The sequence below is a fragment of the Hyaena hyaena genome, unplaced genomic scaffold (assembly GCF_003009895.1).
Source record: "Hyaena hyaena isolate Hyena2069 unplaced genomic scaffold, ASM300989v1 scaffold_79, whole genome shotgun sequence".
Taxonomy (NCBI): Eukaryota; Metazoa; Chordata; class Mammalia; order Carnivora; family Hyaenidae; genus Hyaena; species Hyaena hyaena.
Window position 1 is genome coordinate 3,232,290 of NW_024080711.1, and position 21,719 is coordinate 3,254,008.

Below are 21,719 nucleotides of genomic sequence, written 5' to 3' on the forward strand. Positions count from 1 at the left end.
ATTCTCTGGGCCACATGTGGAGGCTGGAGTTTGCTAAATGTGCTCTATGCCTGGACAAACCACAGACATTTTTTTTCCCTCCAATTAAAAAAAAATCCAGTTAGTTAACAAACAATGTAATACTAGTTTCAGGTGTACAACATTGTGATTCAACATTTCCACACATCACCCAGTGCTCATCATGACAAATACAATCCTTTATCCCCATCACCTATTTCACTCATTCCCCCTTCTCCCCCCCCCCCCCCCCGTAACCATCAGTTTGTTCTCTACAAGTAAGAGTTTGTTTCTTGGTTTCTCTCTCTCTCTGTTTCTTTCTACTTTGCTCATTTGTCTTGTTTCTTAAATTCCACATATGAGTGAAATCATATGGTATTTGTCTTTCTCTGATTGACTTATTTTGCTTGGCATTATACTCACTAGCTCCATCCATGTCATTGCAAATGGCACGATTTCATTCTTTTTTATGTCTGAATAATATTCCATTATATAATATATATAACATATATAAATACATATAAAATGGAATAATATATACCACATCATATATATACATATATATGAGTATATATATGTATATATACCACATCTTCTTTATCCATTCATCTGTTGATGGACATTTGGGCTGCTTCCATAATTTGGCTACTGTTGATAATGCTCCTATAAACATCAGTGTGCATGTATCCCTTTGAATTAATGTTTTTGTATTTTTTGGACAAATACCCAGTAGTGTGACTGCTGGATAAGAGGGTAGTTCTATCTTTAATTTTTGAGAAACCTCCATACTGTTCTCCAGAGTGGCTGCACCAGTTTGCATTCCCCTAGCAGTGCATGTGTGTTTCTTTTTCGCCACATCCTCATCACACCTGTTGTTTCTTGTGTTATTGATTATAGCCATTCTAACAGGTGTGAGTTGGTACCTCATTGTAGTTTTGACCTGCGTTTCCCTGAGAGTAAGTGATGATGAACATTTTCATGTGTGTATTGGCCACCTGACAGGATAAATATTTATACTGTCTTTTTATGATACACATTTTATTTGGGAAGCTGATGCAAATGTTTGTGTATTTCCTATATAGATATTTTACAAAGCCCAGAAATAATTCCTGAATCAGTACTTAAATTTTTTTTGTTAATTTTTAAAGTAAAGGTCTTGAAATTAGGAACTGATTGGTAGATTAATATCAATTTGCTTATGATGAAAACTTTTGTCACTAATTAAAAACAACATACTTCCTTGCAGAGATCACCCAGGAATTCTTTAACAATATTTTTCTCATTTACATATGTATCTATTTAAATATTTATTGTTTTTATATTCATATCATTTGGTGAAGGGTAATCCTGCATTGTTCTCCAGTTTGATGAGCTGATATGGTGATCTTTCTTTGGGATCTATTTTGTTCTAAAATGTTAAGAGATTTTTACCTTATTCTCCAGGAAATATAATAAATTTTCTAGATAGAATCCACAGGTCACTATAAGATTTTTGTGTTTGCTTGTTGATATGATAGTTGGTGCTGAATGCAATCTTTTATTATTAATCCATTATATGACTATATATAAATACTGAATGATGTGGCTTTAGCTCTAGGATAAAACTATTATACTTTTTTGAAGTTTATGCAGACAACATAGGATATTACTTTTTGGTTTAATATAGAGATATATAATTAACAATTATATTTATTCTTTGGGACACAAAAATGTATAAGGGTTATACCTTTTTATTTATTGCTTATATCATTATAAATAGGAACACACTGAAAAAGAAAATCAACTTGATCTAAAAGTAATTTAATTAATGTGCAGTGTTAGTATAATTTCCTTATGAAAGTCCAGATTTTAGTGACCAGTTTTAGTTACCAATTCTTAGCCTTTCTTTGAGAAGGGAAAAGCTAATGAATTGATCACCAAGTCACAGGTTTATATTCTAGGATGGGTCCTGGGCAAGGTGCAGAAAGCCAAATTTCAGAGGAATCCACTACCCTTTGGTCTGATCTTTTGCTGCCTTTTAAGTACCCAGTGCTATTTCAGTGAAGCATTGAGTTGATTATAGTTTAAATGCATTTTTAGTCTGTTATCTTATATGAATAATTTACTTAAGCTTATAAATATTTAAAATTTAATATGCATAATTATTTTAGTAGCTATTTTAAGTTAGACTGGATACATAACCCCCAACTCTTTTAGCTGCTCCTTTAAGCAGTAAATAAATTCATTTGTAAGACTTTTAAAATACATTTATAAAACTGTACATTTTATTTAAAATATTTATGCCTTTACTTCAATTTATATTAAGGAAGACATTTAAAAAATAAAGAGGAAATCTGTTTATCTTCAGTAAACCAAATGTAACTGTGTTTAAAATGGTACTTTAAAATAAGTATTTTAAAAACTTCAGTATCAGTATTAATAAAAATATGCAGAGAACTTGAGAACTAAATCATGGAATCATTAAAGCAGCAGCGGTAGTTTTAATATCAGTCCTCTATTAGGCACAAGTGATTCAACTCTTTTTTTTTTTTTTTGGTGTCAGCATAATTTATATGTATAATTCCAATATGTAGCAAAGCACTAACCTTTTCTATTATATGACCACAAATTGTAGATAGAAATTTCTTCTTAGTACAGTGCACTCAGTTGTGCAAACTTATCTTTTTAGGGTCAAAGAAGAACCCAAACCACAACCGACACAGTAAGTAAACGTATTCAGAGTGCAGTAGGCTTGATTTCTGTACCTTTGCCCTATTCTGCTTTCTGCACCTTGGATGGTATTAGCTTACCCTAATACTGGATAGGCTGCAGCTAGTGTGTCTTCTGCTTTCTGACTCTCTGGCTTGTAAGAGAGCTGCCTGCAGCTTCTTACTTCATCCACATATTGACTGGATGTAGTTTTTTGCTGCCTGCTTGTGGACTGGTTAAGTGTTCCAACTTAATTTCCCTACATTCTGACTGCCTGGATGATAATTGGAGCTCCCATTTCCATTGGCTGTAGCTTTTGTGCCTGTGTATTTTTTTTAGTATGGATAAGAAAACATTTGACCTACATTGTTAATTCATTTGGTTATTCAGTCACATTATTTGCTTATTTAAACAGGTGGTTTCCCTTTAGTGGGATCACTGAACTGGTAAATAACGTTCTTCAGCCCCAGCAAAAACAGCAAAATGAAAAGGAGCCCCAGACGTAAGTAAGCTGATCTGTAAAGACTACATATTCTCTCTGATAGCATAGCATACTGAAGAATATGTATTAAAATGCTGCCCTTGGAATATTACTCCTCAGAAATGAAAATTGTTAGGTTATGAGTTTAACACATTCACCTTTAATTATCCCATGGAAATCTAAAAAGAAAACAAGACAATTTATAGGGTAGTAAAAACCAAGAGGTAATTCTTCCCTCAGTTTTAGTATAAAAAATGTAAACTACACTTGTCCAGTAAAACATCTTTCTTCCAGTAAAACCTCTTTCTCCAATTATGCAGTATAGTATCAAGTGTGTTTCTTTCAAAAATAATTCAGAGGACATTAAGAAGTATTAACCCCCAAATTCAGTCTTTGGCCAAATAGTTTTGGAAAGTTTCTTTTAAAAAAAATATCAAGGAGTTTTCTTTATTGTAATACTTCGGAGTGTCTAAATATGCTCCAAAGATTTTAGAACATACAGTGTTTACATATTTGACCACTGAATTCTGTTTTCACTGAACATTTTATTATGTTATCAACATAATTTGGGAAATGCAGCAATTTATTCTCATGTTGACCTGAAACATTAAAAAAAGGTCACTTCCATTTACTTTAGTTGTTAGTAGAATAGAAAACATTCTTTAAGCCTAAGTGTCCATCAACAGATGAATGGATCAAGATGTGGTTTATCTATACCATGGAATACTACATGGCAATGAGAAACAATGAAATCTGGCCATGTGTAGCAACATGGATGGACCTTGAGGGTGTTATGCTGAGCGAAATAAGTCAGGCAGAGAAGGACAAATATCATATGTTTGCACGTATAGGAGGATTAGGAGGAACTTGACGGAGGACCAAGGGGGAGAAGAAGGGCGGAAATGGTGGGGGAAAGGGAGAGAGGCAAACCATGAGAGACTCTTGAATGCTGACAAAAACTGAGGACTGATGGATGTGGGGGGGAGGGGGGGATGGGCATGGAGGAGGGCACTTGTGGGGATGAGCACTGAGTGTTACGTGGAAACTAATTTGACAATAAACTATTTGTAAAAAAAAAAAAAAAAAAGAAAACATTCTTTAAAAAATTGTTGACACATACCTTTTTAACTTTGTGCAAGTAATACTATTTATCCTGGGAAGTGGAAGTAACTTTGAGAAGGTGAGAACGATACATATTTAAGTTCCAATCTCTCCATAGTAACTGCATCCTACTGAGACGTGCTCTTACACTTAGCCTCTGTGCTTTTTTAAGCGGGAGTTATGTTTATAAAGAAGATATGGGTTGGTTATAGGAATGGGCAGATTGAGAAGTGGCCTGACCTCTAGGAGAGGATGAAAATGACTACTAGGAGCTGTAAGATGAAATAATTCCGAGAAACATTCATGTTTGCCTTTAATGCAAACTGGAGGATAAATGTCTTTTTGTCTTGTTCTGGATGATGGTAGTCCCCTCGTTCATTTTGTATTACCTCAAATGCGTTTTACTTAAAGTTTTGTCAGCGTTTTAGTTTCAACTGACTAAAGTTGTGTTGCAGTATACTACTTCTAATAGTTTCCTGTAGTTCCCATCACCCACATCTGCAGATATGTTCCATGACCCCAGGAGATGTCTGAAACTGCGGATGGCAGATAAACCCTATATCTTCTGTTTTCTTCCCCTGTACATACATACCCATGATAAAGTTTGACTTATACAGTAAGCACAGTAAGAGATAAAAAACAACTAATCATCAAATAGAACAGTTATAATGATATGCTGTAATAAAAGTTACGTAAATGCAGATTCCCTCTCTCTAGATATCCTGTATAATACTCTTCTTATGATGATGTGAGTTGATAAAATGCATACATGATGAGATCACGTGGGGTGAATGAGTAGTTCCTGTGACATAGTGTTAGGCTACTGTTGACTTTCTGAGGATATGCCAGAAGGATCCTCTGCTTCCAGACCACAGTTGACCATGGATAACTGAAACCATGGAAAGCGAAACTGAGGATAAGGGGGAGACTACTATATTTGTAGCTCTAAATTTGGAACTATTGCTGTATTTGATGTAGGTGAAGTCAAGACCTGTGTTTGGCTTGACTACTCTTTTATCTTTGGAATCTAGCAGAATGCCTGATGCATAGGAGAAACTCAGTAAACATTTCTTCACAAATGATTTTTACATGTTTTTTTTCTTTTATGACATAAGAATACTGTGTTACAAGGAACAGCAATGAAGAGTTTAGTAAACTCTCTTCTAATCAAAAATTATATTAAAATGACATATGATGTCATTATTTTGCTGACTTTCTTTAAGGTACCGAAACATTACAAAATAGTAAAATTACTATCAAAATATAATTAGATCCAAATTTGCTTCAGTATTAAATTGCCTTAGTTATGTGTCTTATTTGTGAGTTTCAGAAAGTAATCAAGATTAAGTTATATTATCTAGTAGATTACAATGGAATTCAACAAAATATTTTGTTATACTTTAAACAGTGATGTCTGATTATTGAAATAAAGTGACATTTGATTGGCATAAACAAAGGTGAAGTCAAACCTAAAAAAATGTATCTTTACTTTTATAATAAATATAATTAATTTGCTTTGATTTTTTTTTTGGCTAGGAAGATGGTAGGAGAAAAGACTAGTGCCTTTGGATGTTTTAAAAACTAATTCTTGATTTTAGGTATTATTTTCATTAAAGTATCTTGGGCAGCTAATTCTTCTTACTGATCTGTAATTTATACAGTTTTAAAAATTCAGAATCAATAGATTCTCTCAATAGTTACTTTCTTCATCTTACATTTCTGTTATGCTGAAATTTTTGGTGTATAATTTTCCAGAAGCTTTCCTTTTACCTTTCTGATCCATACACCAGGATTACTTGTGAATATTCTCTTTTAATTCATCTTCCCAACTTCTAAGACTTCTTAGTGAGTCATCTAATTTTTTTCTCTCTTTGAGAGATTCATTCATTTGAATGAATGGGATAACTTCCTGTCTGCTTACTTTGTATTCATTCATCCATAAAATTATTTCTAAGAGCTGAATTCCAGGTATTCATTTAATATATAAAAAATAGGACTTACGTTTCCTCATATTACCTATAAGCATCTTCATAGTAGAACAAGTAGATATTTTAAAAGATAGTATTGAACATCTGGTATTTCCTGAACAGTAATTTCATTTTTATGAATTTATATAAGTCCCATTTTGTGGTTATTCAAAGCTATAATAATGTAGGTTTCTTGAAAGCTGTATTTTTGGAGTTTGTTTATTTTGTAGGTCTTTCATATAACAGGACAACTTACTAATTTTGATATGGTTAATTCATGTGAAGTTGTAGGTAGAACAGTGTGTTCAGCTCTGACTTCACTAAGTTTTAAGGCATAGAACATTAATTGAGCCATTTGTTTCAGGTGTCTTTTCATTCAGCCTTTGCAGAAATTCCTTATTATACAAATTAAATAATTTTAGTTTTGCTTTCTCTTCTTTTTTTCACTATTTTTTTGCATCAGCATCAAAAAGAGGGAAAATTTCTATAAAGGCAGTATAATGTCGGTTGTATGTAATGTGTAAAACAAGTCCCTGGATACTGAAGGATGGGGGTACTAGGAAAGAGAAGTGTTAAATTCTTTGTAATGCAACTGTTAACTTTTTGTTCCCAATATCTAGCATAATATCAAAATTAAGTAGGAAAGATTTAAAATATGGATTAATTAAACTGATCAATTGGATTAGCTTGTTTTGCATTTTCATGTAATAACAATTTTATTCATTCTGTGACATAATAACAAATATACTTCTGAAATACTAGGAAAATCTAAAATCTTAGTCATTCGAATCAAGCAGCTGCTTAATATAGTATGTCTCCTTGATTATCAGGTCTTTTAATGGGAAATAATGCTAAGAGGAGGAGTGTTTTAAGCATAGGGAACATCATATGTGAACATTTTTAAGTAGCAAAGGGTTTGAGAGGCCAGGAGGACCTGTGTGGCTGTAATTTAGTGGACAAGATGGAGTGTGATGGGAGATGAGCATCCAGAGGTAGGACTAAGGGAAGGGACAGTGTTTTTATAGAAAGTTAATAAGGAGTTTGGATCTGAGTGTCAGTATAAAAGGAAAATAATTGGAAACTTTAAAACATGGGAGTGACATGATTTGCTTTGTGTATAAAGATCAATCTGGCTGCTCTATGGCTCTAATGAGTGAGAACAGAAGTGGATAGAGCAGTGAGGAAGCTTTTATGAAAGACTGCTAGGAATTATGATGACTTGGACGAGGCTGATTACAGTGATGATGGAGAGGAGGGGATAGGGGATGAACTTGGAGGTTGAAATGACACGATTTAGTAGTGTCATAGGTATGGAGGAAGTTAGGAAGGAAGAGAAAAGAGCCAATGATGACTCCTGATTTCTGATTGGAACTAATTGGGTGGTGATGCCATTAACTGTGATCAAGAAGGGGAAAGGATGAACAGGTTAGAAATAGCCACAAAAACTTAAGTTTTTAACTTTTTATGTTTAAGATGCTATAAATTAGCCAGTTTTGAAGGAGAGTTATGGATTGGTTGGAGTTATAAAACTCTGCTGTTGTCCATGTGGTACATAAAGCTACAAGGATTGATAAGATAACTTAAGAGAGTGTGTGATGAAGATCAGATAAGAAGGTCCATGATTGAGCCCTGAAGAATGCTCAGACTGTGCAGATTACTGGGAATCCAGAGATAAAAGGACTATGGTTTCTACTCTCACAAATATTTCTCATTCATGTGGGAAAAAGACATGCTGACAAACAATGAAAAATAATACAGTGGAGATTTCTGGTTTCCTCTTTGACACATAAAGTGTTTGGAAGTTGTTACTGTCATCCTCACAAGAAAAAGCTGAACAAGTTGAAAATCAACAACTCTTCTAAGATCTATCGTATAATTGAGATCACAGGGCAAATCAATGCCCTGCCAACTGGAGGGCGAGCCAAATGAAGAATCACAGCTTACTGGGAGCAGGAACTGTTGGAGTTAGGATCTGGCAGGAAAACTTAAGCTATTAACTGATGAACCATTGAAGGCTGAGTGTGGACTGGCTTAAGAGTTATAGCTCTTAAGCTGGGAGTGCAGCCTTAGGGGAACACCCTTCCCAATCTCCCCAATTTTGTGAAGTTTTTTTAAAAAAAAATTATTAAATGTCTATTTATTTTTGAGAAAGACACACACACACACACACACACACACACACACACACACACAGTATCTGAGGCAGACTCCAGGCTCTGAGCTGTCAGCATAGAGCCCAACACGGGGCTTGAACTCATGAACTGTGAGATCATGACTTGAGCTTAACTGACTGAGCCACCCAGGCACCACTCCAATTTTGTGAGGTTTACCTCTTGGAACCTCACCAGATTCTCAAGGTGAAGATCAGTGAACAATTCTGTCATACTTTCAGCAGGGAAGAGGGTAAAAGTAACAGTTTTGAAATACTCCTAGAGCTTTTTGTTCTTGAGGGAAATTCTTTACCTAGCCAATGTGAGAGAAGAAAAATGGCAGACTGCAGTCCCCTCTAGCTGTCCCATCTCTCTGAAAGGGGAAATGAAGCTCAAAAGCACTTATGAGGGTCATAGCCCAGGGATACAGGCTCACTAAAAGACTGACACTTATTTATAGGATTATAGAATGCTTCTCTTTAAAGTTGCAATTCAGGCTGCTTCCATGTTGTTGATAAGCCAACTGGAAGCCATAGCTACCAGAGTAGCTGCATTGGAGGAAGAAAGAGAATGGGGAGAATGGAGAATGGAGAACTTATTCTTAACTGCCTAAGGCTGGTCACTTTTGCTCACAGTTTGTTCCCAGAACTTGTCACAAGGCACTTGACTAACTGTAAGGGAGTCTAGAAGGCCTTTCCATGTGATCATGAAGAGAGGTGACTCAATAATATGAGGAGTAGTACAGCTACTACAGTTAGTTTATGTTTGATTTTCATTTATTGCAATGAGATGGAAATTTCGGGATGGCAAGAGATAAAGATTGCTACTAAACAAGAAAAATTACAATTTTAATTCCCACTCTTGGTAATGTTGATTCTGTTGAGGCTGATATATGACTTGGGATCAAGGTCTAATTTTTATGAGACTGAAGACTAGGGTTAATAATATGAAGAAGATTCAAATACAGAAATGTCTAGAAGGAAGGAACATCTGTTAAATTTTATCAGTGGGATTACAGGGAGATTTTTGCATTTTCTTAGGTGGCATGAAAGACTAAAGGATATTAAAAATGTGATAACAATGAAAATATATATGAAAGCATATTGAGAAACCTTTAGTTATCCATTAGAGAACCAAAGCATAATAATAACTAAGATAAACACTAAACAAAAGAATTTTAAAAAGGAGAGGTAGAAACGTCAGAAAATCATTCTTCTTGGATGGAAGCTATCTATTTTATTCAGTCATCTGCCTCATCCAAGAGTCCATTGCAAAGATCATTTACTTCTGGTGGATCCTTAAGATCTTCCTATTTAAGATCCCCTGATGGAACAGATTTCCTATAGTCCAGGCAAAATTATTGGTGTCTTTTTAGGTGCAAAACATGAATCCAAGGATCAGCATTTTGAAGCGCTAATTGTTAATATGATTTATTACCATCTTTTCCTTCAAGACTCCAGGGTAGTTTTTCTCTCTCGTCTCTTCCAGAAGACTAAATCTCTAGGTTTCAGGTCATAGAGACTACCTTAGAAGGATGTTTTGGAGATTGCTTATACCTGTTGATGATAAGAATGAATGTATCATGATACTTCAGCTGTACTTAATCATGTTACCTTGCAATGGAACTAGATCTAGGGTCAGAGGTGAAATTTCTAAGCACATGGCAGCCTATTATTAAGTCATAAGGGAGAGCTGATGAACCTCAAAAAGGGCTGATTTTCTTGTTTTGAAGGGAAATGGGAATGGAGATTGAAAGGTCCTTGAGAATATTATTAATTTAACTACTTTAAAAATTTCACTTGGTCTTTCTGCTTTTTCTGAAGATTGAGGATGAGATAGATAAAAGATGTTTTCATGTAAGCTATGTGCTTCGTTTTGGTGCTTGTGTGGTCAAAACAGTTGACATACAGTTGTGAGATAGTGAATGAGTTCCCACACATGGTATGTTTCCAGGGCTAACATAGATGCTCTTCAGTCTGGTCTAAAATTGACCACCTTGGGTGCCTGGGTGACTCAGTCGGTTAAGCATCTGACTTCAGTTCAGGTCATGATCTCGCACTTTGTGAGTTTGAGTCCCTGTCAGGCTCTGTGCTGACAGCTCAGAGCCTGGAGCCTGCTTCAGATTCTGTGTCTCCCTCTCTCTCTGCCCCTCCCCTGATCACACTCTCTCTCTGTCTCTCAAAAATAAATAAGTGTTAAAAAACATTTTTTTAAAATTAAAAAAGTAAAATAAAATTGACCACCTCAGTCACGTACCTTTGAAGTACCTTAAATTCCTTTTGGCTCAAGAAAGGGATATATAAATAAGAATTATGAATGATAGATTGCTTATTCAGAAAATGCATTTAGAAAAATGGACAAAAGTAGCAAAGTGCTTATGGCCAATAAAATTTTTATTAAACCATAACATATGTGGTGAAAAGTGCACAAACTGAAAATATGCAACTCATTGAATTGCCACACAGTGAACGTATCTGGAAATCATTCCTGAGAGCAAGAAGCAGTAACATCACCAGCCCTCTGGTATCTCTCATACTCCCTTCCAGAGAAGATTACTTCCTACCCTAAAGGGTAACTTCATCCTTTTATCTAACACTACAGATTATATAAATATACATATGTCTTATACAAATGGGATCTTGTAGTATATATTCTCTTGGATCTGTGTTATTTTGTTCACCATAATATTTGTGAGATTCATCTAAATGATTGCATGGAGTTGTATTTCATTAATTCTCAGGGTTGTATAGTGCCCTAATATCTGAATATACTACAGTTTGTTTACCTGTTTCACTATCGATATGCATATCAATAGTTTACCTGTTTACTGTTGATATGCATATCAGACAGGTTTTTCCAAGTTTTGGTTATTTTGATTAGTGCTGCTGTACATGTTCTGTTGCCATTATTTTTTTCCTGTTACTTTGGAGGAGAATTTTGTAGTTATTTGTGAAAATGAAGTACTTACGCTATTTTAAAATATATTCAAATACTAAAGCTAAGCATTAGGTCTGGGTCGTTAGTCTTGAATTTCCTGTTTATTTATTTGGTAATGATATAGGTACTCTTTCTTGAGCATGCCCTACTGTTTGATGGTTTGGTGCCTCTGCATCTGGCCAAGGAATAACATGTAGGATGATATGGTCAGATTTGTATTTTATAACAATCATTAGGGTAATAATAGTCACTTAGGGAGCTGTGTAGAAGTTATGGTGAGAGAGCTGCTAAGTGACTGGGATAGCCATGTATGTGGCATATGTTTATTCTTTTATCATAAAAGGACATTAGTTCTTTCTCTCAGCTGATGAGTAGTGCAGTGTCTTTCATACTTCTTTTTTTTTTTAAACTTCCATCCTTAAAAAGAAATATATTTTGCACTATAACCCATTGTACACATGGCACACATAAATTTTAATGCATAATAGAAACAAGATTCGCATGAAATGCTTAATTGCACTCCTTCCAATGTGCTGATTTATTTTATTAAAAAATTGTGAGTCTTGGCCAGCTAAATTGATTTTGTGTCATAGTATTGGTTGTACTTTGCAGTTTGAAAAGCTGCACTCTAAAAAAAAGTGTGTGATACACTTAATGATAACATTCCATAACTGCATGCCATGAACTTGTAGAAGGCTCTACTTTAAATTCATTCTCTGATGAAATCAGTGTTAAAATGATACTTATTTTAATACTTCAGTTTTTTTAAAATTAAGGTTAGAGTTTCACAGATTTGGGCTGGGTTTTTTTTTTTAATGTTTATTTATTTTTGAGAAAGAGAAGAGAGACAGAGCATGAGCAGAGGAGAGGCAGCGACAGAGGGAGACACAGAATCCGAAGCGAGCTCCAGGCTCTGAACTGTCAGCACAGAGCCCAATGTGGGGCTCGAACCCACAAGCTGTGAGATCATGACCTGAGTTGAGGTCCAACACTTAACTGACTGAGCCACCCAGGCATCCCCACAGATTTGGGCTGTTAAAAAAAAAACAGACACCTTTATAAATATGTTTCCAACTTAAACCTTGGAATAATCATAGTTAAGAAGAGTGAGAATACAGGAATATTATAATTCTAAAACACTGTATTGTAGCTGACATAGAACTTGCAGTAACAGATGCTTCTTCTATAAGGAAGAGGACCAACCAAGTTTAAGCCCAGACATAAAGAACACATAAATGGGAAGAGAGAATGGGGAACTTTGAGCTTGGTTGTCTTCATATGTTATTTCACTTACTCATGATAGTAACTCTGAGGTCTAGGTTAAAATCCCACTTGACAGACGTGGATACTAGCTAAGTGACTTTTCACACTCTCATACAGCTAATAAGATCTTAGACCATATTTAAAGAAAATCTTTGTTTTTCCCTGCCATAGGTTTCCTTGAGATACTGAATTTTTCTTGCTTATTTAAAATACCTAAACTCAATTTTAAATAAGGCACATATTAATTACCTACTCTGTGTCATAAACACAGTGTTGGGCAAAGGATGACTGGTCCTCAACAGACTGTATACATAAGAATAATTACAATAAAATCTATTGTTTAGAAGTGCAACTTCATGGGGCGCCTGAGCGGCTTAGTCGATTAACCGTCTGACTTTCGCATAAGTCATGATCTCGCGGTTCGTGGATTCGAGCCCCGCGTGGGGCTCTGTGCTGACTGCCAGCTCAGAGCCTGGAGCCTGTTTCAGTCTGTGACTCCCTCTCTCTCTGACCCTCCGCTGCTCACGCTGTCTCTCTCTCTCTCTCCCTCCTAGAAATAAATAAAATATTAAAAAAAAAAAAGTGCAACCTCAGAGTGGATGTTTGACTTTGCCTAGTGGTGGGGATCAGGCACAATGGCTGAAATCTGAGCTAGGTCTTGAATATTGAGAGTGTAGTAAGTTAAGGAAAGTAAATTTTTTATTCTAGTTGATGCAACAGCATCTGCAAAGGTGTGAAAGAGCATGATGTACTTGGAGAGCTGTTAGAGAACATTACTGTTCTAGTGTAAATGTTAGAAAAATTATTGAGATATCTTGGTTGCCATCAAGATAGCAATTGTGTTACTATATCATGCACTATTTCCAGGTTTACAGTTATCTGCATCAATCTGAGATTAAGTGTGATAAACTTAGCACAAATTGTAAAACAGGTAAATACTGGGATCAGAGTTTCTTTTTCCTTTTATTATTATTTTTTAGGTGATGAGCAAATGGTGTTTTATTCAGAAGTGGTGTATAAAAGTGTCTTGGTTCCTAATATCTTTTTCAAAGAAGTACTTTATTTTGGTTAAGCAGAAAGAAGTTGAAGGTGAAATATTTATAATGGTCTTAAAATGTTTCTTCCCTTTGTCATTTTTTCCCAGAATTGAATTTGTTGAATACTTTTATTTAAGATACAAATTTCAGAGAAACAATGAAATGCACTTTCCCCTCAGCATCAAAGAGGGGGGTATCATCATATTGAAGATGAATCATTTCCTGATGTCAATAATAAGTTATGAGTGTACTTTCACTTCTTTTACGTATTTTAACCCTTAGTTGCTAACATCAACATGACTTTACTTGTGAATGAAATAATAATTTCAATTCCAAAGATTCTATATCTGGTGATTATATAAAAGGGTTTTTTGTTTTGTTTTGTTCTGTTTTGTTTTTTTAAGAAATGGGCTTTCTGAATTTCATTGTCTTTTGGATCTTGGCTTTCCAATATTGGTTATCATGAAACACAAAAACAGAGTCATTTATATTAAAGATACATATTAAAGATAAAGAGTTATTATCTAAAGAACATTTAAGTTTTAATATAAGGAGTATTTCAATGTGGGTTTGTGTGTGTGTGTGTGTGTGTGTGTGTGTACAATTGTTACAAACTGTTTTGGAGAAATATTTTTAGCATAAAAGGAGTGAGCCAAATATCTGACTTATTTGAGATAGTTTTCTTTTTTTTTCTTAAATAGTTTATTGTCAAGTTGGTTTCCATATAACACCCAGTGCTCATCCCAGCAAGTGCCCTCCTCCATGCCCATCTCCCCCCTTCCCCTCTCCCCATCCTGCATCAGCCCTCAGTTTGTTCTCAGCATTCAAGAGTCTCTCATGGTTTGCCTCCCATCCTCTCTCCAACTATTTTCCCCCTTCTTCTCCCCCATGGTTGATTTGAGATAGTTTTTGATATTTCTCATCTGTGTCTTACTGATTTCGATAACCTGTGATGTCATAAACTAAGTTGACTATCAGATAATATGGGAAATGGTTCTTAGCAAGGAAGTCAAGATATTCTTGCCCAGAGTGTCTCTCCAGCTTCTTCCACCAAATGTCTCTTCCCCTTCTTTTCTCAAACACACTTTATGCCAAATGACAATACTCTCAACTTCCTGAATTCTCCATCTGTTTTCATGCTTTGCATATGAAATACTAAAGGTTGAATCATTCTTCATTTTCTGCCTATAACAATTTTGCATATCCTTAAAATCCAGGATGTATAGATATTAAAAAACTAAAACATCTGTGAAGTCATAGAAGTGTTCTATGAAGTCATGCCAACAGCATCCACAATTAATGGCTTTTTCTTTGTGCTCCAATACCATTTTTCTTACATATTTATTTAGTGTATGTTTCATTTTTCCTTGTATTATTGTTATTGATATTCATCTTATGTCTATACTTATTAATATATGCCTATGTTACTGATGACAAGATTGGTTCATATTCAACTTTATACTTTTGCACTGTCACTTATAAAATAATGTATACACAATACACATTTGTTTATTCATTGTTAATTCAATCATTTGGTAAATATTTATTTACAACTTGGCTATGGACCATACATCATGCCTATCAGTGTTATAAAATGGACAGCAGAAACAGACAAAATAATGCTCATGAATTATATTTTCTAATTAGAGAGATAGGCATTAATCAAATAATCATATATATGAATAAAAGGAAGGATATGGAAATGCAGTATACTATAGTGCTTTGAAAATACCTAATAGGGGGATTTGACATAGTCAGAGATGCTAAGGAATACCTTTCCACGGAAGTGATGTTGAGTTGTAGTGAGAATAACGAATTATGGAAGTGGAGGGTACAAAGAGTCATAGTTACCTTGGCTTCATGAAATTGTTGGGGATGTTGCTTTTACTTTTGTTCTGAAACAACATATAAAACATGAGAGTATCTTGTAGAGGTCCTTAATCTTTTTTTTATTTATTTTTTATTTTATTTTATTCTTAATAGTTTATTGTCAAGTTGGTTTCCATATAACACTCAGTGCTCATTCCCACAAGTGCCCTCCTCCATACCCATCACCCCCCTTTCCCTCCCCCCACCCCCATCAGTCCTCAGTTTGTTCTCAGCATTCAAGAGTCTCTCATGGTTTGCCTCCTCCTTCTCCTCCTTCTCCCCCACTATTTTCCCCCCTTCTTCTCCCCTACTTAATCTGTTTTTTAAATGGATGCCTTTTTTTTTTTTTTACAAATAGTTTATTGTCAAATTAGTTTCCACATAACACTCAGTGCTCATCCACACAAGTGCCCTCCTCCATGCCCATCCCTCCTCCCCCCCACATCCATTAGCCCTCAGTTTTTGTCAGCATTCAAGAGTCTCTCATGGTTTGCCTCTCTTTCCCCCTTCTTCTCCTCCTTGTTCCTCCATCAAGTTCTTCCTAATCCTCCTATACGTGCAAACATATGATATTTGTCCTTCTCTGCCTGACTTATTTCACTCAGCATAACACCCTCAAGGTCCATCCATGTGATGCCTTTAACAAATTGGTGAATCCTATAGACTCCATCCCAAAACAGTGTTTTTAAGTGCACAGAATATAATGCGAGCAAAATATAGGGCAATAAGGGACCCATTTAAATTGAAAAATATGGGTCTATTTATGGACTCCTTGGGGGTAGATGAGACGTTAAGATGAAGAAACTTGAGTTAAAAAATTCACCTGTAAAGCCATGTATGTAGTTACTGTGGTTGTTTTTTTTTTTTTTTTTGAGGACTGGCAATAAATGGACTTAATGTGTTAGTAGGAGGGAAGACTCAACATTGTAAAGATGTCAAGTCTCCTAAAATTAATCTTTCAATGCAATGTAATTTTAGTAGAAATTCCACCAAGATTTTCAAGAGAATGGGACTAAAGGATTGGAAGAGAAACATTTACAAATAGAAGAAAAAAAATTTCAAAAAGAAGAGCAAAGAGGAGGATTCATTTCACCAGATATCAAAATGAGTTACAAAGGCCCAGGTTGTATATATTCTGGAATATGTGGCATTCCTTTAATTTTTTTTTTCCTGAGATTATCCCTCTCGTAAAAGGAAATGGCTTTATTTTGAGTTGTTAATAGCATCTGTCTTATTTTGAAAGCCCAGGGATTTCTTTAGTTTTAAAAAAGTTTTTAATAGTTTATTTATTTTTGAGACAGAGAGAGACAGAACATGAGTGGGGGAGGGACAGAGAGAGAGGGAGACACAGAATCTGAAACAGGCTCCAGGCTCTGAGCTGTCAGCACAGAACCCAACACGGGGCTCGAACCCCTGAACCGCGAGATCATGACCTGAGGTGAAGTCAGATGCTTAACTGACTGAGCCACCCAGGCACCCCAGGATTTCTTTAGTTTGAACTACAAGTACTGTGTGGTAAAGATACATTATCCTGAAAGGACCACAAACAAATATACCTATAGAGATTTCCTGATGGAATCTGTGAAAGGGGAGATAAAAAAAATTCAACATTAGTCTAGAAATTCCTGGGGGTATGACCTCACAATGGCAAGTGTTGATAGTTGTAGTAAACAAACCTTTAAAAAAATTAAAAAATTTTTTTTGGTATATAGAGCCTAAATGTCCATCAACAGACGAATGGATCAAGAAGATGTGATTTATCTATATGATGGAATACTACATGGCAATGAGAAAGAATGAAATCTGGCCATGTGTAGCAACATAGATGGATCTTGAGGGTGTTATGCTAAGTGAAGTAAGTCAGGTAGAGAAGGACAGATACCATATGTTTGCACATATAGGAGGATTAGGAGGAACTTAACGGAGGACCGTGGGGGAGAAGAAGGGGGGAAATAGTGGGTAGAGGGAGAGAGGAAAACCATGAGAGACTCTTGAATGCTGAGAACAAACTGAGGACTGATGGAGGGAGGGGGGATATGGGCATGGAGGAGGGCACTTGTGGGGATGAGCACTGGGTGTTATATGGAAACCAACTTAACAATAAACTATTTGTAAAAAAGAAAAAAAATTTTTTTTTTTTGGTATAGAGAGCATGAGCAAGAGAGGGGCGAGAGAGAGGGAGACACAGAATCCAAGCAGGCTCCAGGCTCCAGAGCTGTCAGCACAGAGCCCAATGCGGGGCTCAAACCCACAAATCATGAGATCATGACCTGAGCCGAAGTTGGACATTTAACCGACTGAGCCACCCAGGAGCCCCTAAACAAACCTTTTAAAGATTACTTTAAAGAAGGAGCCATGTAAATGGTTAGCTTGTGAGGATCATGAAAACCTATGTATGAGGTAAGTGAGAAAACAGCAGCAGCAGCAGCAGCATAAACATCTGTGGCTGGGTATTAAATGATCAGGAATAGCAGGATTTTCAGGAATGGATAGATTAAAAAGTTCCAATTTCTCAAGTAACTCAGTGAAGAAAATTTACTTTGGAAAACACTGACTTCATTGAATTGCTTTAGTGATGATGGAGACATTGATATGGAAAATACACATGAAAATTTGGATAAAATAGGGATGCCTGGCTGGCTCAGTTGGTAGAGCTCGGAACTCTTGATCTTGCAGTTGTGAGCTCAAGACCCACGCTGGTTGTAGAGATTACTTAAAGATAAAATCTTAAAAAAATTCAGATAAAATAGTCTTATGAAATAATGAAGTGGAAAAAGCAGTATTTGTAAATTGATATTGTTTGTCTTTTAAGTGTTTATTTGTAATAAATGTTTTAAAGTATATTCTTTGACTTTTATGTCTATATTTAGGATCTGCAAAATGTGGCCTTCTTGCTGCCTGTTTCTGTAAAAGTTTTATGTTGGAACAAGGTTGTACTTACTTGTTTTTGTATTATCTATGGCTGCTTTTGCATCCTAAGGGCAGAGCTGAGTAGTTGTGACAGAGGCCCTATAGTCCTCTACAAAATGTAAAATAGCTACTGTCTAGCTCTTTACAGAAAGCTTGCTGACCTCTAATCTACATCATTGGAAAGTTATATACTTAAATTTATATATTTAAGATCTTTTAGACCCTTCATTGTATTTGAAGTTTGTTTCTGACAGTGCTGTTCTGGAGTAGGAACCCCACAAAAATCAATGAAATAGAATATAGAGTCTGTAAATGGACTTAGGCACATGTGGGGACTTAGTATATGATAGATGCCATCACAAATAAGTGGAGGAAAGGATGGACCATTTAATGGTGCTGGGAAAATGCAATCTCTATATGGAGATGATTGAAATTAAATTCTTGCATCACATCACATATAAAAATAAACTTCAGATCGATTAAAAGCCTAAATGTGAGGGGCAAAATTGTAAAGCTATTAGAAGAAACTGCAGAATTTTTTTGTGACTGGATAAGTAAGAATTTTTTATAGCCAGCCACTGAAACCACAAACCCTGAAAGGGAGAAACTGATGTATTTGACTACATCGGAATTAAAGATTTCTGTTTAACAAAGGACATAATCTACAAAATTAACAATCAGTTGTCAGCCTCAGATATTAGTTTTGCTTAAGTTATAAACGATTAACATATAGGTTATATAGGATACTACTGCGAATCTTCAAGGAAAATACAAGAAATCCAACAGAGTATTAGATGTAATTGGAGTAAAGATTGAATAGACAGTTCATAGGAGAGACAGTTCAATGGCGTGAAGTTATTAGAAGTAAGAAAAATATGAACGGAAAATAAAAGCACATCAATTTATATCTACTAAAGCTGCAAAAATATTATTGGCTAAATAATATCACACATTGGCATAAGCAAGAAAAGCCAAGAAAAACTGGAACCTTCATACCCTTCTTGCAGGTATGCTAACTGGGTTAAGCCACTCGGGAGAGCAGTTTCAAAATATTTAGTGAACTTGAATATGTATACCATATTCCTGCATATATACCCCAGAGAAAACCATTCAGGCTTACCTCAGTGTTATTGTGGGTTCAGTTCCAGACCACTGCAGTAAAGTGAATATTGAAAGAAAGCAAGTCAAACGAAATTTTTGGTTTCCAAGTGCATATAAAAGTTATGTGTGCGCTATACTGTAGTCTATAGCATGCAGTTGCATTGTCTAAAAAAAAAAATAACAATGTATATACCTTAGTTAAAGGCTCTCATCACTGATTACCGATCATCATAACAAATATAATAGTAATGAAAAAATGTGAAATATTGTGAGAATTACCAAAATGACTCAGAAACATGAAGTGAGCAAATGCTGTTGGAGAAATGGCACCAATAGACTTGCTTGATGTAGGACATAAACCTTCAATTTGTAAAATATGCAATATGTGCAAAGTGCAATAAGATGAATATTTATACAGGTATGTGTGTATGGGTTTCTAAGTATATTATTACAGAAATACTGTATGATAATGAATTATAAAGGGCCAACTTAAAAAAATGGATGAATAAAATGTGATTTATCTAAACGGAACATTATACATCCATTAAAATGCATGAATTAGATACAAAAATATAGTGGCTAAAAGCATGCATTCTGGAGCAATGCTGAATTTGGATCCGGTTTTAACAATTTACCATCCGTGTGACCATGAGCAAAATGGTTTCTCTGCAGAATAGAAATAATAGTAGTACCCGTCTACCTGATACACCATGAACACCATATGCATTATACAGTTTTTTTAAATTTAAATATAAAATTGTAAAGTTGAATGACAAACATAAGCAGAAACAAGTAAATGGCAAAATGCCATTTATGCAAATATACAAGACTGGTTACTTGATAGAAGGGAAATCACTCTGGGGAAAGGAAAATAATTAAAATAGAAGCCAAGCATGGATCAGTGCCACAAAGCTTATGATCAACTATTGCGGATTCCCAAGGTTTAAAAAAAGCAAAAGGAAAAAAGAAAAAAAAAGAGTGCATCGCAATCCATTCCAGGTGGAGGCAAGAGCATGTATAAAGTGTGCAAAGACCAGTTATGGGATATAAAATGATAAGTCTGAAGAATGCAAGAAATCCAGAATAGCTTTATCAGAATGAGGGTAAAGAAACAGTGCAAAACAGGAGGTTGAAAAGGGAATGTATGCCAGAATATTCAAGGCTTTGTAGGTCTTCATAAGAAGTTCTTTCTTTCCCTTTTTTTTCTTTTTCCTTCTTTCCTTCTTTTTTTTCTTCCTTCCTTTTTTCTTTTCCTTTTTCCTTTTTCCTTTTTCCTTTCCTTTCCTTTCCTTTCCTTTCCTTTCCTTTCCTTTCCTTTCCTTTCCTTTCCTTAGAGCAATCAGAAGCCATTAGAGTATTTTAAACAGTGTCTTTTAGGAAAGGTAATTTTTCCTGTGTGCAGAAGAGATTGAGGGAGAGAAGTGTGGATGTGAGTAGCCTAGCTAGCAGACCAGGTGGGTATTAATGGCAACAAAGCCTATGGTATTGACAGGGGATATGGAGACAAGTGGAAGGATTCAAGACACATGTAGGAAGTAAAATACAAAGGACTTAGTGATAGATAAATTATGCATGTGAGGGAGAGAGACTGTTCTGGAACAATTCTAGATTTCAGGCCATATAATTGAACGGTGGCACCATTTAATGAAATAGGGCACACTTGGAAGGGAATCTACTTTGTGTGGGAAAGTTTTGAATGGAGGTTTACATATGTTGAATTTTAGGTGGCATCAAGACTTCCAGATAAGATGTTGAGTAGGCAATTGAATTTTAAAACTCAGAGAAGTCTGAGCTGGACATTTACATTTGTAAGTAATTTACATGTAGGTGGAAACTGAAGCCTTGCATATGGGAAAAGACTGCCTAAGAAGACACAACAGAATGAAAAGAAGAGGGCCTGAATCTTGGTTTTCGAAGGAAAAAGAAAATGAAAGGCCATAGATACAGGAAAAGGAGGAGAGCTCTATGAAAGCCAAGGGAGCAATGAACATAGTTGAACATAATTTCAAATATTGTTGAGAACTCAGATCAAGACTAAAAATTTTGTTCATTAATTTAAGGTACAGAGAGACCATTGATAAACGTTGTGAGAATTAGTAAGCAGACTGGGAACCAGATTAGAGTGGTTGTAAAATAATGGGAAGTGGAAGCAGAGAGAGAATTTTGCGTGTTTCTGAAGGGGAGGGGAAGATAGGCTCTTGTTGGCAAGGGATGCGGT

General features: G+C 35.4%; 1 protein-coding gene across 20 annotated transcripts in view; it reads left to right on the forward strand.

The window, feature by feature from the left end:
* Positions 1–21,719, forward strand: part of RIMS2 (regulating synaptic membrane exocytosis 2) — a 599,820-nt gene that overhangs the window by 89,326 nt on the left and 488,775 nt on the right. For 4 of the 20 annotated variants that reach the window (XM_039233796.1, XM_039233785.1, XM_039233791.1 and 1 more), the window contains exons 2-3: positions 2,666–2,698; positions 3,101–3,187. The exons of 15 other annotated variants lie outside the window; for them this stretch is intronic. In XM_039233796.1, the coding sequence (XP_039089727.1) occupies positions 2,666–2,698; positions 3,101–3,187 (120 nt within the window). Of the gene's footprint in view, positions 1–2,344; positions 2,363–2,665; positions 2,699–3,100; positions 3,188–21,719 lie in introns of all 20 variants that reach the window. One more of the 20 variants, XM_039233795.1, reaches the window with a different exon arrangement.